The sequence below is a fragment of the Danio aesculapii genome, chromosome 11 (genome assembly GCF_903798145.1).
Source record: "Danio aesculapii chromosome 11, fDanAes4.1, whole genome shotgun sequence".
Taxonomy (NCBI): Eukaryota; Metazoa; Chordata; class Actinopteri; order Cypriniformes; family Danionidae; genus Danio; species Danio aesculapii.
This window is the reverse complement of record NC_079445.1, coordinates 3,504,283-3,521,505: the sequence shown is the minus strand read 5'-3', so window position 1 is coordinate 3,521,505 and position 17,223 is coordinate 3,504,283. Positions and strand designations below refer to the sequence as shown.

General features: G+C 35.6%; 1 protein-coding gene across 1 annotated transcript; it reads left to right on the top strand.

The window, feature by feature from the left end:
• Window positions 1-540: 540 nt before the first annotated feature.
• Window positions 541-16,087, top strand: prph (peripherin). Its single transcript, XM_056468510.1, has 9 exons — window positions 541-1,112; window positions 4,880-4,940; window positions 6,425-6,520; window positions 8,808-8,975; window positions 10,172-10,297; window positions 10,852-11,072; window positions 11,147-11,196; window positions 13,296-13,366; window positions 15,302-16,087. Exons 1-9 carry the CDS (start codon window positions 631-633, stop codon window positions 15,350-15,352), a joined length of 1,326 nt encoding a protein of 441 aa, XP_056324485.1. The 5' UTR covers window positions 541-630; the 3' UTR covers window positions 15,353-16,087.
• Window positions 16,088-17,223: the final 1,136 nt, after the last annotated feature.

Here is a 17,223-nt window from a genome sequence, read left to right as displayed (position 1 = left end):
TAAATAGATCCAAATTAAAAATCTGCCATCATTTACTGGCCCTTCACCTGTTTCAAATGTTTATGAGCATCTCTCGTCTGTTATAAGAAGATATTTAGGAGAAAGCTGGACACCTGTAACCATTGACCTCAATGGTATTTGTTTTTCCTACTATGGAAATCAATGTTTACAGCTTTCTTCATAATTTCTACGTTAGTGATAGACTGAATAATTATTTAAAAAACCTCATAAAGGTCTGTAACCAGTCGAGGGAGTATAAACAGTGAGTAAACATTCATTTTTGGGTGAATTATCCCTTTAACATGATCAATTAAATAATCGCACCCAATTAAATCTTCATTATCAGCACATAGAAGTGATATTCTACATATCATGTACTGTAGAAAGCATTAGAGAAGTGTCCAGCTTGGTCTTTTGCTAGGGAGAGATGATATGGATAAATGATGGAGGGAAGATGAGATCAGGGAGACTGGGAATGGGCAGGGCTGGGTGGAGCTCCCACTGAACTGACCAGCTTCATGTATAAAAGCCTCCGTCTCACATCCGTCCTGCTGTGACTCAGCTTTTCAGCAAAACCACTGGACACCAGAAGCACACCAAGGCTAACTAGCTAAATCCAAACCAACAACCATGAGCCACTACTCCTACCGCACCTCTCACCACCGCAGTTACGGGACTCCTTCAGTGTCCAGTCGCATCGGGGGCCGCTATACATCCTCCATCCCGTCCCGCCCCGTGGACTTCAGGAGCCGCTCCAGCGCTCCGGCTCCACGTCTCTCCTATGACAAAGTGGACTTTTCACTAGCCGAGGCCGTAAATCAGGAGTTCCTCGCCACGCGCAGCAATGAGAAAAGAGAACTTCAGGAGCTCAACGACCGCTTCGCCAGCTTCATCGAGAAGGTCCGATATTTGGAGCAGCAGAACTCCAGGTTGACCCTGGAGTTGGGTCAGTTTAAGGAGCAGCAGCAGGGGCCGTCGGGCCGCCTAGGGGATCTGTGCCAGCAGGAGATGAGAGAGCTGCGCAGACAGCTGGAGCTCATGGGGAAGGACCGAGACCAGATGCAGGTGGAAAGGGACAATCTGGCTGAAGATGTGGCCCTGCTCAAGCAGAGGTATGCACTTGTTTTATTTCCAAGAGGGGACTATAACCAGAATGCACACAGACACGTGGAGTTGTATCATCATGGAAACCAAACCAAAATTGAGGTTCCCATGAGTAAACATGCTTAATTTCAGACAGAACCAAGTATTTTGAAAATGTAAGCAGGCTCGTTTTTGTTCCTGTGAGGGTTGGGTTTTGGGGTAGGGGGTTAGAATATGGTTTGTATAGTAGAAACATCTATAGGAGTCCCCATTAGAATATAGGAACAAGTATATATATATATATATATATATATATATATACATATATATGTGTGTGTGTGTGTGTGTGTTTACTGGTTTTTTTTCCAAGAGGGGACTATATCCAGAATGCACAGACATATTGGAAGTTGTGTCCCTATGGGTAAACATGCTTATATTCAGACAGAATCAAGTATTTTGAAAATGTAAACATGCTGATTTTTTTTCACTGTAAGGGTTGGGTTTTGGGGTAAGGGGGTAGAATAAATGGTTTGTATAGTAGTCCCTACCGGGATATAAGTCATTGATATTGTATATAATATTTACAATTTTGTGGTAATGCATACTGTAGTAATAACTAACTGTAATAAATACAGTAGTATACTTCAGGTTTGTGGTGTATTGGACTATAATAGTTCAAATGAAAATGAACTATTTTGTTTTTCCTTCTGTTGAACACAAAGGAAGATATTTTGAAAAATGCTGGTTATTTGCCCTCCATCAATAGTAGGAAAAAACACTATGGAAGTCAGTGGGTGTCAGCAACTAGCATTTTTCACAACTGAAAAATCTCTGAATATGTTTTGAACAAGTGAAGGGTGAGTAAATTATTGAAAAAAATGTAACATTTTAGGTGAACTATCTCTTTAAGGAAAATTAAGGCTATAAAAAGTGTTAAATATCTCCCGAATATGAACATTTTGTCATTGTTCACTCACTGCCAATGTAAAGCTCTTTAGAGTTATTTATTTTGTGGAATAAATGTAAAGATATTTTGGTGAAAGTTTCTTTTTCTTCAATTTTTATGTTAAAAAAAGTATAAAACAGGATATCTTCTTTTTAACCGCATAGAGGCATGCATGATTGCATTAAAATGGTTGTGAGTAAACGATGATGAATTTTAATTTTGGGGTAAGTATCTACTCAGTGGGTAATGTAAAATGGATACTGACATTAATATTGGTAAAGTTAAATAAGTTGGTGTACAAACATAAATGTGAAAATGTAAAAGGTTATAATGATGTTGTAATCATACCTGTTTTATCAGGTTCAATGATCATACTTAATGATATTGATTGATTAATTAAGGTTGGCATTGAAGTAAAAAAAGGATATACTTTAAATTAGTTTGTTTTTATGGAAGGCTACAAAAGATAATAGCACAGCTTTAGGGTGAAAACTGCATACAGATGATTGAAATATAAACAGATTAGATCTTCTAAAATAAGAGTATTTGTATGAAGATGTTCGTGGTTACCATGGGCGTGGCAGAAAATGAAAGTCACACAGAGACAAAGAAGCTGCAGCTAGACCCTCCCATTATCATCCTCTATTATGCGGTTTACACTGTAATGGACGAGCCATTTAAACGATGCTCCATGTTCTGCACACATACTCAAGCAGGCTGCTGTTTTCAGTCCCCTGTAGGCTATCATAAACGACAAAATGCTGTACGTGTGCTGTAAAAACACAAAAACACGTCCGTAAGAAACATTCGTATCAACAGTTACTGCTTAAAACGTACTCTACCATCAACATTTAACTTTATTAAAATCATGTTTTGGTGTTTTATGCTGTACACGAAAGAAGCGCGCGCGCGGGAAACTGCAGCTGAAACACAACCGCGCCTCAGGAGATTATTATAGGATTTCCAATAAAATCTCTCTAGAAAGGGCGTTTTCACCCGAGGACAAAAGGTAGGAAGAGGTTCCCCAACAACAAATTTTATAATACGATATCAGAAAGTGTTTGCAAAGCACAAAAGGCTACTCTCACCTCAACAGACGAAGTAGAAGAAAGTGCCTGTGATAGACGCGCTATCTTGTTTTGGTTCAGTCCATATCAATTGTGTATATATAGTCGGAAGATATATAAACTTGGTAGCCCTTGCATGGACATACTGACAAGACAAGAAAATTAAATTTAGAGAATTTAATGAATTTAATTTAGTGAGGTCCTAGTGGTAAAAGAATAATATTGGATCTTTATTGCAATTAATGTTTCGTGAGTCTTGCATATGATTGACAACAATTAAGAATAATTATATTAATGTATATTGTGTCCCCCACATAATAAATAAAATACTATAGTAATTTATAGTGCTGTCGTTTTTCTGAATCATAATATATAGTTAAGTGTATAGTATTATAGTAGCCTATTTACAACATTTTGTTAATGAAAGCTACACCATATTGCAGTATTAACTATAGTGAAATGTTAAACTACTGTAGTAGCCTATAAGTTAGTTTATACTACAGTAAACTGTGGTGTATTGAAGGATATATAACAAACCCAATGTAAAAAACTAGTACACTGTAAAAAAAAACGCAGGGTTCCACACAAGTCATTCATGTTGTCCCAACACAAATCGATTCATTTAACTTAATCATTTTCACAAATTTAAGTGGATTGAACATAGAACAATTAAATTGTCCTAAAAGACTTAAGAATTGTGTTGTCAACTCACTTTAAATGAGTAGTTTAAACAAGCAGCAAAAGTCTTTTTATGAATGTAGAGTATCGTTAGTTGTTGTATTATTATTATATTATTATTATTACTATAGAATTAGTCTACCACAACAGATTATCTCCAGTAGTATGGGGTAACACTTTAAAAATAATGGTCAATTAGTTAATGTATTTACTAACATGAACAAACTACTAGGAATACACTCATTATGGTATTTATTTACTTTTGTTAATATACATTAGCTCATGTTAACAAGCACAACATTGGATTTAATAATGCATTATTAAATGTTGAACTATAATTAATAAATGCTTTACAAGATTATTCATACTTAGTTAATGTTAGTAAATAAATAATGGACCATTATTCTACCTAGTATGGTTCAAAAACATTATTTACCACACTTTATCACTCTTTACCACAATTTATTTTAGTTTTTTTTTTCAATTGGTTGTGACTTTGTTAGCGTGGCTTTTGAAATATTGAGAAATTATTTTTGTTTTAATTTAATTTCAGACTTGAAGTCCATTTTTAGCTAAACGTCACACTGTTAGCACGACAAATTATTCTTTCTGGTGGTCCCCATTTTTTTCGCCCTCAGTTTAGACCTCATTCGTCAAGCAATATTTTATTATAGGGATACAGCAGAAGCTGGGTTCACTCATGTGTTTAGATTATTACATTTGCAATAATATCATTCCACCCAGCCGGTACTAATGTAATCTCTGAGGCTTTTAGGCAAATCAGCTAATCGCTCCTCTGACTCTCTGCCAGCTGAGATTTAATATTTGTCGTACAACCTTTACTTCAGACACAGAGCCTTCAAGGACGTTTCTTTTGTTGCTTGAGGACAAAGTCACAGTTTTAATGCATAACTCAGGATAGAAAATAACAAAACATACATGCTTCATGCAGACTCACCCATCCTAATATATAAAAAAGATAGAATATAAGACCAAAACCACATTTTGTATTGCAGTAACATTCTAATATAAGTACTTTAAAATAATATTGGGAAAAGGTATTAAACGTATTTCAAAAGTACTATTTTCTCTTATTTATTTGCAGGTTAAATGAGGAGATGCAGAAAAGAGAGGAAGCTGAAAATAATCTGACTCTCTTTCGTAAGGTAAAGGGATTTTATAAAGTTTCTGTTTCTTAGTTTAATCAGTGGCTGCTAATAAAATCATAATTTATTCTTCTCTTTTTTATATGGATATAGTAATCTGTGTTATAAAGATGTATCTGTGCACTTCATTATTTTGTAACAATTAATTTGTCCTCAGAATCTTTATTCAAATGCAGCAACCTTCCCTCCCTCCACGACATTTTTGTCCTTTAAGGCGGGGCTGTAAGTCATTTAGGGTGGGGCTATCCGTCCTTTAGGGCGGGGCTATCAGTAATTTGGAGTGGGGCTATCAGTTCTTTAGGAGGAGGCTATCCATCCTTTAGGGTAGGACTATCGGTCCTTTAGGGCGGGGCTATTAGTAATTTAGGATGGGGCTATCAGTGATTTAGGGCAGAGCTATCCATCCTTTAGGGCGGGGCAATTAGTAATTTAGGATGGGGCTATCAGTGATTTAGGGCAGTGCTATCCATCCTTTAGGGCGGGGCTATTAGTAGTTTAGGGTGGGGCTATCAGTTCTTTAGGACGAGGCTATCCGTCCTTTAGGGTGGGACTATCAGTCCCTTTAGGGCGGAGCTATCAGTCCTTTAGGGTGGTGCCTTTAGTCTTTTAGAGGGTGGGCTGTCAGTCTCTCTAGGGTGGGGCTATCAGTTATTTAGGGGGGACTATCAGTCCATTAGGGCGGGGCAATCGGTCTTTTAGAGTGGGGCTATCAGTTCTTTAGTGCAGAATTATTAGTCAATTAGGGCAGGGCCATCAGTCCTTTAGGGCGGGGCTATCCATGCTTTAAGGTGGGGCTATCAGTCCTTTAGGGTGGGGCTATCAGTCTCTTTAGGGGGGACAATCAGTCCTTCAGGGCGGGGTAATCAGTCTTTTAGAGTGGGGCTATCAGTTCTTTAGTGGAAAATTATCAGTCATTTAAGGGCAGAGCTATCAGTCCTTCAGGGTGGAACTATCAGTCCTTTAGGGTGGGGCTATCAGTTATTTTAGGGGGGACTATCAGTCCTTTATGGTGGGGTTATCGGTTCTTTAGGGCGGCACTATTAGTCCTTTAGGGTTTAACTCTCAGTCCTTTAGGGCGGGTCTATCAGTCCTTAGGATTGGGCGATCAGTCTTTTAGGGTGGGGCTATCAGACTTTTAGGGGGGGGCTATCAGACCTTAGGATTGGGCGATCAGTCTTTTAGGGTGGGGCTATCAATCTTTTAGGGTGAGGCTATCAGACCTTTAGAGTACATTTTACACACAACTTAGAGGTGTTCAGCCAGTCACAATGCGCTGCATAAGTCGGCCAATCAAAGCACTCTGGGCTCTTATGAAGGCAGGGCTTTGTAGATAACAGACTCAATCAGAACCACTGGGAATAATATTGCTAAAAAATACGTTTTTGGATATTTTAGCACACCTAGTAAACAAAATATTCACAATTTGAAATCTTTAAAATATAAGCAAACAGATATTAGAATAATGTGACTGTGTGTACATGAAGGACGTGGATGATGCTACTCTTGCCCGTTTGGAGCTGGAGAGGAAGATTGAGTCTCTGATGGATGAGATCGAGTTCCTCAAGAAGATGCACGATGAGGTGAGATACGAAAAAGATTGTTTATGAATAATGGATTACAGAATTTCAGAATATTATCATCTTGTAGCTAAGTTAGAACAAGTAAAAATACCCCACTGGAGTACAGCACTTAAAAAGTCTTTGCACCACAAGGAAAGAAACACTTTTAAAACGAACACTGTTTCTAAAGTATACTTGTATTTAAGTCATGATACTTAAATACAAGTCTAAAACAATTTCTCCAGTGTACACTTTGAAATTTTGTTTGCACAGCTGAAAAAATTTTACAATTTAATTGTGATTTTTGATCTCACACCATGAATTGCATTTAAAAAATTTTAGATCCAAACTCATAATTTAGAGCCTAAGAATTATAATCATGAGAAATAAAGCTGCCGATTTGGAAATAAATAAGGAAGAACTGTGAGGAAAAAATCTGACTTCTGCAAATACAGTCGTGATTGAGAAAGATTGCAGGATATAAACTTGTTTATGCCTATTGGCACATCTACACATCATATGGAAAATAAATGGAATAATACAAATCCTTCACTTTTTTAGTTTTCAGATTTACTTTCAACAACTTTTGTCTATTCTAAAGCTATGTGCTATTTTTAATTTGCGTTTTTAAAACATGCTGATGCTTTTGGTTTCTTCACACTTGTAGGTTATGAAATCTGCTTGTGAGTTTGTGTGGAAGCTTTATCCTGACATGTCATCACAAATCAAATATTTTGTTCTTAATCCACAAGGACAACTACCACTTCACTTTTAATCATACTCTTTTTTTTCTTACAGATTACCTAAAAATGATTTAATTTGTCGATTCAGATCACCAAAAATATACAGTCGAAGTCAGAATTATTAGCCCCCCGTGTATTTATTCCCAATTTCTGTTTAACGGAGAAGATTTTTTTCAACACATTTCTAAACACAATAGTTTTAATAACTCATTACTAATAACTGATTTATCTTTGCCATGATGACAGTAAATTATATATATATATATATATATATATATATATATATATATATATATATAATATATATATATATATATTTTTTTTTTTATTGTGTTTTTGACAAAAAGTACAAAACATTACAGGTATTCAATAATAAATACATAATAAAAATTATTAAGAAAAATAAATAGATAAAAAAAAATAATAATGAAATAATCTTAATAAAAAAAATAAAAAACCTACGGGGGTAGGGACGTGGGGTGTTGGGGGGGCGGGGGGTGTTTCATGGTTGGAGGAGTACATTTGTCTCAATATGACTTATTAAAGGGTCCCATGTTTTGAAAAATGTTTTGGTTGATCCTCTGAGAAAATATTAAATTTTTTCTGTTTTCAAAAATTACATCACTAAGCCAAAGTGACAGTTTAGGTGGCATTGGTGATTTCAACTCTATAAGAATTCTTCTTCTGGCTATTAACGTTGCAAAGGTGAAGGCGTTTTCTACTTCTTTGGCTATATGCATGTCCTCATTTGGCACTCCAAACAAAGCCATTACCGGATTAGGTTGAATTCTTAAATTGAAGGCCGAGTTTAAAATCTCAAATATTGAAGACCAAAATCGTTTCAGCTTATCACATGACCAGAACATATGGGTTTGGTCTGCCTTGCATGAGTTGCAACGATCGCACAGTAAATAATATTTGACTAGATATTTTGGGCAAGTCATTGTATAATGATGGTTTGATCTGTAGACCAGTGTTTCCCAACCCTGTTCCTGGAGGCACACCAACAGTTCATGTTTTGGATGTTCCCCTCATCTGACCCATTAACTTCAGTTTTTGGAGTCTCTTCTAATGTTCTGATGAGTTGTTTCAGGTGTGTTTGATTAGGGAGAGGATGAAAATGTGTACTGTTGGCGTGCCTTCAGGAACAGGGTTGGGAAACTCTGCATTAGAAGAGACTCCAAAACCTGAAGTTAATGGGTCAGATGAGGGAGACATCCAAAACATTAACTGTTGGTGTGCCTCCAGGAACAGGGTTGGGAAACACTGCTGTAGACAATCAAATAATAAATATTGCTTAATTTTGACCTTAAAATGGTTTGTGAAAAAAATTGAAACGTCTTTTATTCTAGCTGAAATAAAACAAATAAGACTTTCTCCAGAAGAAAAAATATTATAGGAAAAACTGTGAAAAATGTCTTGCTCTGTTAAACATCATTTGGGGAATATTTGAAAAAGGAAAATAATCACAAGGAGCGAATAATTATCACTTTAACTGTATATATATTTATTTTAAAATAAAAATGTGCATTAGAATAAATTGCATGTCTGTTTTGCGCCTGCAGGAAATCCAGGATGTCCAGGTGAGTGTTCAGAGTCAGCAGATGAAGATGGAGGTGATGGAGACGTCCAGCCGTCCCGATCTGACCGCAGCGCTTCGGGACATCAGATCTCAGTACGAGAGCATCGCCTCCAAAAACATGCAGGAGTCTGAGGAGTGGTACAAGTCCAAGGTGAGATACAACATAAACTGTGTAATTATTCAATATAATTATTTACTGTAAATAAATTAATTATCTACCGAACAAGTAAGGGATTACTTTTCATTTTGAGGTCATTTAATTATAATATGTTTGCTTTAAAAACTTTTAGAGATTCAGAGAAGCAGATTAATTGTGTATATGTGTATTTTTGTTTTATTTACTTATGTTGCATAATAATTAAACATTTTAACTGATGAAGGGTATATAATATATAATAGTAAATATATATATATATATATATATTAATCTAACACATATATATATATATATACATACATACATACATACATACATACATACATACATATATATATATATATATATATATATATATATATATATATATATATATATATATATATATATATATATATATATATATATATATATCAGCATATTTGAGTACACCCCATTTTGAAAAATAAATATTTTTTAAACCATTTCTTAGTGAATATATATTGGTGCATTTGACCAAAACAGATTTATTAAACAGATATATTTATTAATATAATATTTTAATCACTAAACATCTTCAGAAATAGAATGATAATACATTTAAATTCAAGCAAAACAATGCAAAAAAAATTACAAACTACAAAATTTCAACAAAAGTTTATATATTTTTTTCTCTCATGATTTTCCTCTATTTACAATTAACAAATAGATTTGGGCTACTAACTTTTGGACCATTATTATAAGTTATTTTGTTAGATTAGCTCCAGATTTGGCTTCAGTACTGACTAATCTAATGCATATGCACAAATATAATATTGGAAAGCTTCCTATAGAAAAGGGAGGGAAGCTTCCTCTGTGAGGGAGGTGTGTACTTGTATATGCTTAGCACTATATATATATATATATATATATATATATATATATATATATATATATATATATATATATATATATATATATTGTTAAAAAGCCATAATTGTCTATGAACTTCTATTGTCTGTGCATTGAGATTTATAGGGATGTTGTATAGCATTGAGTCAGTTAATCAAATAACTTTTCAGACAAAGTAATTAGAAAAGTAATTTAAATACAGTTTTAATGATGCAAGTAGTACTTTTTGAAGTGTCCTGCCCAACACTGGTGTCACTGTATAAAATACCTTGAATACACAGTGATGATGTGTATGTGTTTCTTGATGTTTTCTCTATTAGTTTGCTGACCTGACGGATTCAGCCAAGCGCAATGCTGAGGCCATGAGGCAGTCGAAACAAGACAACAATGATCTGAGGAGGCAAATTCAAGCTCAGAACTGCGATATTGACGCTCTTAAGAGCACCGTACGTACATATAATTACATATAATAGAAAACTGCAATAATTCCTGTGTATTTTTATGTTGTTTTTGAACCTTAAGACTATTCACAATAGGGCTGTCACGACACTGGAATTCGATACCAAGGTGTCCTGAAATTTTAAACACGTCCATTTGCCACAAACATTTAAGTGCTGTTGAGTGCGTTCTTAAACAGCGCTGATTTGCCATTGTGTTCACATGCTCAACAGAAATGACTGTGATTGGCTGTAAACGTCATCAGTTCACCGAACTCACCGTTGTTTACTGAGTGTAACCACAAATACAGGGACACTGGGACGTTTTAAAGCCACAATTCATCAGCAGATCGCTCGTATGTCAGCTTATAGACAAACCAGCTGATCAACATAACTTTGAAATGCTCCAGTGTCCCTGTATCTGTAGTTATTTGTAGAAAAAATCCTTGCTCTGTTAAACATCATTTGGGAATTATTTGAAAAAGAAAAAACAAATTCACAGGAAGCTAATAATTTTGACTTTAACTATCTATATATATATATATATGTACTGTATTTTGCAGAATGAGGCTCTGCTGCGTCAGATGCGGGAAATGGAGGAGCAGTTTACTGTGGAGGCTGGAAACTATCAAGATGCTGTGGGGCGTCTGGAAGAGGAGATTCGACACCTGAAGGAGGAGATGTCACGACACCTGCGGGAATACCAGGACCTGCTGAATGTCAAGATGGCCCTGGACATCGAGATCGCCACCTATAGGAAACTTCTGGAGGGAGAGGAGAGCCGGTAGGACTGAAACCACTGAGCCAGTTTTGTTTTTTTGATCCAGGTAACTGATGATGTTTAATCTTGGCTTTCAGAATTGCGGTTCCTATCATGAAACTGCCTTCAATGAGTGGACACAGCGGAGGTGAGTCTAATGACACGTAATAAAAAGCATTATTTTATTATTATCGTTCAAATCTGAAAATGGCAGCATGGTGGCTCAGTGGTTAGTACTGTTGCCGCACAGCAAGAAGGTCGCTGGTTCGAGGCCCGGCTGGGCCAGTTGGCATTTCTGTGTGGAGTTTGCATGTTCTCCCCGTGTTGGTGTTTCCCCCACAGTTCAAACACATGCGCTATAGGGGAATGGGATAATTGAACATTGTGTGTGTGTGTGAATGCGAGTGTATGGCTGTTTCCTATACACTCTCGAATATTTTTGGATTAGGATGGAAAAGTTTTAATAATTATTTTTTTTTTAACTTTTTATTTAAGATTTTTCAATATATATATATATTATAATTATTATTATATTTTTTTTACAGAACAACCCCTTCCCTGACAATTTAACCCCTTGCAGATGAGGGAATACATAAAAAATAATGAAATTATAATGAAATTATTTTTAAAAATCAATTAAAAGAAAATAATAAAAATAAATAAACAAATAAAAGATATTTCCATCATAAGTACTTTTCAGGGAATACATTTGTACATCAATTTCCATTGTGTTACATTGTAGTTACCTCAAATTACAGTGATGATACGTTAAGTAACCTCTAAATATACATATCTAAATATGTCGTAATACTGTTCCACCTCTTCAGAAAAATATCAGCCTTTATTTGTAGGCATGCAGTCATTTTTTCCATTATATAGGCCTGTTTGAGTCTCTGAATCCACTGAGCCACCTTTGGAGGACTTTCTTCCATCCAGTGCACTGTTATCATTGTTTTGCCACCAGTAATAATATCCTATGGACAAATCTTGTTTCTTCAATAAACATTTCTTTGGACAGTGCTCCCGGTAAGCACATAACTGGATCAAGGGGTATTTCTATATCTAATATCTTATCTATTTCTTTATTAACATTTTTCCAAAATTCTTGAATCTTAGGACAGTCCCTAAGATATGTCCCTAGGGTATGATCTCCAAATTTACCCCATGTTCTCCAACACAAAGCAACAGATAGTTCCTTTACATATGTAGAAATTACAAAAGTAGTATGTTACGTTTCCCTCAACTCTGTCTAGGGGGACACAGGAACGCAACAGAATATTAGTGGAGTTTTGTGTGCGTGTCAGCAATGAGGTCACATGAGCAACTTCTCAAAGGACTAAAGAAAATGCAACTGGAATAAAGATTAACAATATTTATTAAAGGATTAAGGGAGGGTTCCAAAAGAAAGGCTTCAAGAGGGGGTTCAAGCCAAAACAACAAACAAACGTTCTCTAACTAAGAGAAAGGGAAGAACTGAATAATCTATCAAAGAAAAGAAAAATACAATCAAAAATACTCACTCCCTTACTAACTTAAACAGGAGAAAATGGTTACAAAAAGAAAAATGGCACCCCCTCCCTACTAACCCAATCCCAAATTAACAGAATAAAGAGTGGATAACAAAGTAGTATTGAAAACAAAAATTACCCTACAATCAAAAAAAAAAAAAAAAAAAAAGTTCGAGGCAAAAGCTATTTCAGATGATCAACAGCATCAACAGAACTTAAACAAATTAAAGCTCCTAATCAACAAATAATGCTTAAAGGATCAAACTAAATATATATTTATAAAGCCTCACAAAAACAAAGCCTCCACGCACGCACGCACGCACGCACCCTGTTCTAGTGGAGAACTGCTGCTTAAATGCCCACTGCTTTTCTCGTCCTCCAATCACAGAGTGGTTCATAAGTGGCAGCAGGTGATGGTCATTAGCTCCTACTAGGGTGTAGCAGAGAAAGAGAGAAAGAAAAAAAAACAGAAACAAATACGTCCTGGGACGTAACAAGTATTAAAGTACTTCATTTTTACTTTCCAATCAAATCATTTCCATAATTAGGTTTAATAATTAAATAGAATAAAATAAAATTGTACAGACCTGTACAGAATTTACAACAAACACATAAATCTGCAGACTGTTTTTTACATAATTCTGCACAGAAATAGCTAAATAATAATAATCGCCCTGAGATTCTGTCTGGCCCCAGTCATCACGAGTTGTTTCACTAAACCTTTACTGTCTTTGAACAGATTACCAGTTTTCTGATCCTGCGCCTGGAAAGAAAGTGGTCATCAAGACCGTTGAGATTCGTGATGGAGAGGTGAGCCAATCAGATGAAGCCACTTACTAAAACCAAACATCTAAACTGAGATGTCTAACAGTAAAACAGCCAGTCAAGAGAGACCGAGTATACTTTATTTACTTCATTAAAGTTTCTCTCAGTCGCTTTGGTGGATTTCTCAGATCAGATTTGAAATTCTCAAAACTACCAGTTCAATCTTCACATCATTGTGTCACTTGTGCACGTGCAATAAGCAGTTTTTCATTCCTTTGAACAAATTGCAAATGCTTTTGTACATGCATTATCAGTTGCTTATGTCATGTTGATCACAATGTATTATTTTGGTCTCTGTTGAATAGTCTCACCCCCACAACATGTCATCGTTTGGTCATGGCTAGGCCCACACGGAATCTGAGCGCGCAGAATTACGCAGATTTCCAGCCTATCATTAATTCTGTTTATTTACTTGAGTAAATGTGTGTACATCTATATTTATTCAGTTTTTAAATGAATTACAGTAATATTATTGACTAATATGAATATAGAACCAAGCCTCGGTTTTTAAACAAAACAAGCATTTTGTTCTAACTTCGTGTTCATTTTATTTATCACCACTTCCTGAATGCAAAGTTTCATCAAAAAACTAAATGAAAAATGCTTTTTTTTTCAAAGTAGTGCATTTTCAAGATATATATATATATATATATATATATATATATATATATATATATGGGGCGATGCGGTGGCGCAGTAGGTAGTGCTATCACCTCACAGCAAGAAGGTCGCTGGTTTGAGCCTCAGCTAGGTCCGTTGGCGTTTCTGTGTGGAGTTTGCATGTTCTCCCTGTGTTCGCATGGGTTTCCTCTGGGTGCTCTGGTTTCCCCCACAGCCCAAACACATGTGGTATAGGTGAATTGGGTAAGCTAAATTGTCCGTAGTGTATGTTTCCCAGAGATGGGTTGCAGCTGGAAGGGCATCTGCTGTGTAAAACATATGCTGGATAAGTTGGCGGTTCATACCGCTGTGGCGACCCCAGATTAATAAAGGGACTAAGCTGAAAAGAAAATGAATGAATGAATATATATATATATTTTTTTTTTCATTTATTTTCTTTTCAGCTTAGTCCCTTTATTAATCTGGGGTCGCCACAGTGGACGATTATATATAATCATTATATAATCATATATAGATAGAAAAAATATATTCATATATAGATAGAAAAAAATAATATAAGAGAGTAAGCCGAAGTAAAGTTGTATAACTCTTCATTTTTCCATGCTATCTTATATTTTGTATCCAGGAGACCAAAAAGTCTGTTATCGTAATACACCTAAAAAACACACACACGCACACAAAAATTATTCATTGGATTTAGTAAAAAAAAAAAAAAAAAAAGTTGTCGCGAACAATTTATATGGGCTGAATTTAAACAAACAAATGAAGTTAAACATTACTAAATTTAATTCGTTTAAATTCAGCTTATAAAAATTGCTTGCAACTACTTAAATAAATAGTGAAGTTTTTTTTCCCTCTCCGCTGTCGCCACTGGCTTGCATGGTTTGGGATCTGTAGAGCTGCGCATCGTTGGATTTGCTCTTCAGTATTTGGACTCTCAGTAGTGATTATTAATCCACACTGAACTGAGCTAAACTGAACTGAACTTAAACACTGAAAACTGAACTACACTGTTCCTATTTACTATGACCTTTTATGTGAAGCTGCTTTGACACAATCTACATTGTATAAGCGCTATATAAATAAAGGTGAATTGAATTGATTTGTATATATCAATCTTTTTTTTCAGTGCAGATTTCTGTAGAAATTGTCAGTGGCAGGGAGACGTTGTCCCTTAATTGACGAGTTATCTTGTCAGTGTTGGGGAAAGAGTTAAATGACATACAATGTTTGTTTTTTTTTGCTATCAAAATGTATATTCGCTGTGTACGTCTAAATAATTTGTTGTCCGTTGCTCAGGTGGTGAAAGAATCCACAAAGGAAAAGGCCAGAGATGAGAAGAAAGATTGACGTGGTCGGAGAGAATCTGACATGGGAGCCTGCAGATGAGGAAACGCTTGAGTTATTGTGCTGCCAATGTAAAGGTGCTGTAAGTGTAAAATTAAAGCAGGCGCACTTGCTGTTTACAGTGTTGCTCGTAGCATAGAGAATAATCAGCGACATGTTTGACTCGGTATTGTGTATGATGGTGCTAAACCCATATACAGTTGAAGAATTATTAGCCCTCCTGTATATTTTTTTGCCAATTTCTCATTTCTAATAACTGATTTCTTTTATCTTTGTCATGATGACAGTGAATAATATTTGATTAGATTTTTTTAAGGCACTAGTATTCAGCTTAAAGTGACTTTAAAAGGCTTAACTAGGGTAATTATGCAAGATTGGGTAATTAGGCAAGTCATTGTATAACAGTGGTTTGTTCTGTAGACAACTGAAAAATAAATATAGCTTAAGGGGGCTAATAATATTGACCATCAAATAGTTTTAAAAATGAAAAGCTGCTTTTATTCTAGCCGAAATAAAACAAATCAGACTTTCTCCAGAAGAAAAAATATTATAGGAAATACTGTGAAAAATTCCTCTGTTAAACATCATTTGGGAAATACCTGACAAAGAAAACAAATTCACAGGAGGGCGAATAATCCTGACTTCAAGTGTACATGAGCATAAAATATCAATCCCTTAACAACTGAACCATGTATGTAGAATAAAATCACTAACAACAAATAAACACCATTATCAGGATTTCAGAAGTTGACTTTAATATTATCTTCAAATGTAAAAAGATTTGCCTTGGGTATAATGGAGGGGGTGTATCTCCAACCATGTGGGTTAATCTGGTGTCCACATTGGCAATGCCGGCTGGGAGCTTTACTGTCTTGAGTATGGGATCCAGCCAGATGGACAGATGCCCAGCGATAAGACCGTTGGAAGGAGCACCCGAAGGAGCACCCGGAGGAAACCCACGCCAACACAGGGAGAACATCCACACAGAAATGCCAACTGATCCAGCCAGGACTCAAACCAGCAATCTTCTTGCTGTGAGGCGACGGTGCTAACCACTAAGCCACCCTGCATCACATTCAAGTATACTTAAAATACAATTGGTTGGTAATCTGAAAGTCACAAGATCATTTTTTGGTCAATGATAACACCCACAGACTGCTCATTGAGTAAAAAAAAAGTAATCTTTGAGGTATTGAGAGATATTAACCATAAACAAAGCAAATATAAACCATTTACTGTTTTTAATAGTGATTAAAGGTGCTGTATGTGAGTTTTTGACTCTTCTAAAGCATAAAAACACCATAATATGTTTACAGATATTTAAGAAACATGCTAAGTGAACATTCTTGTTTATCTGAAAAACAATGCTGAAGTCAGATATTCTGCTTTGAACATGTTTTCCGTGCCAGAACGCTGTCTTTGTTTTGGTAATTTTTCCCAATGCCCTTTTAGCCAATTATATTTCAGCACCTCGGGTTGCCTTGGTGGAAAACTACGCATTTCATTTCACTCATTCAGGAAGGCTCTGAAAGCATGCGTCCGTGACTGAAATGTGACCTCTGGTGGACAGTAGCAGACTCAGTTCCACATGAGGTTATTAATTAGCAAATAATATAAATATTATGAATGAAGGTGAGCAGGTTATATTGTAACCCCGTGTCCTAACAACACACTACGTGACAAGACTTGCAGTGATGAGCGATTTGGCTGTTTGCACCAGACGAAACACGACTGCAATTTAAATACAGCCATTCAGAAGCACAGAATAGTGCACTCACTTACGAAATGGTAATGTTATAATCTAATGAATACATATTAAACCTCTGCAACATTATTAAATTTAGATACTGAATTACTGATGTGTGTTGGTTCTA

What these genes read in the sequence shown, in the direction of transcription:
- prph (XM_056468510.1), top strand. Translation starts at nt 631, where the DNA reads ATGAGCCACTACTCCTACCGCACCTCTCACCACCGCAGTTACGGGACT. An exon ending in AATGAGTGGACACAGCGGAG is followed by an intron (nt 11,197 to 13,295) that starts GTGAGTCTAATG and finishes GTCTTTGAACAG; the next exon opens with ATTACCAGTTTTCTGATCCT. An exon ending in TTGAGATTCGTGATGGAGAG is followed by an intron (nt 13,367 to 15,301) that starts GTGAGCCAATCA and finishes TCCGTTGCTCAG; the next exon opens with GTGGTGAAAGAATCCACAAA.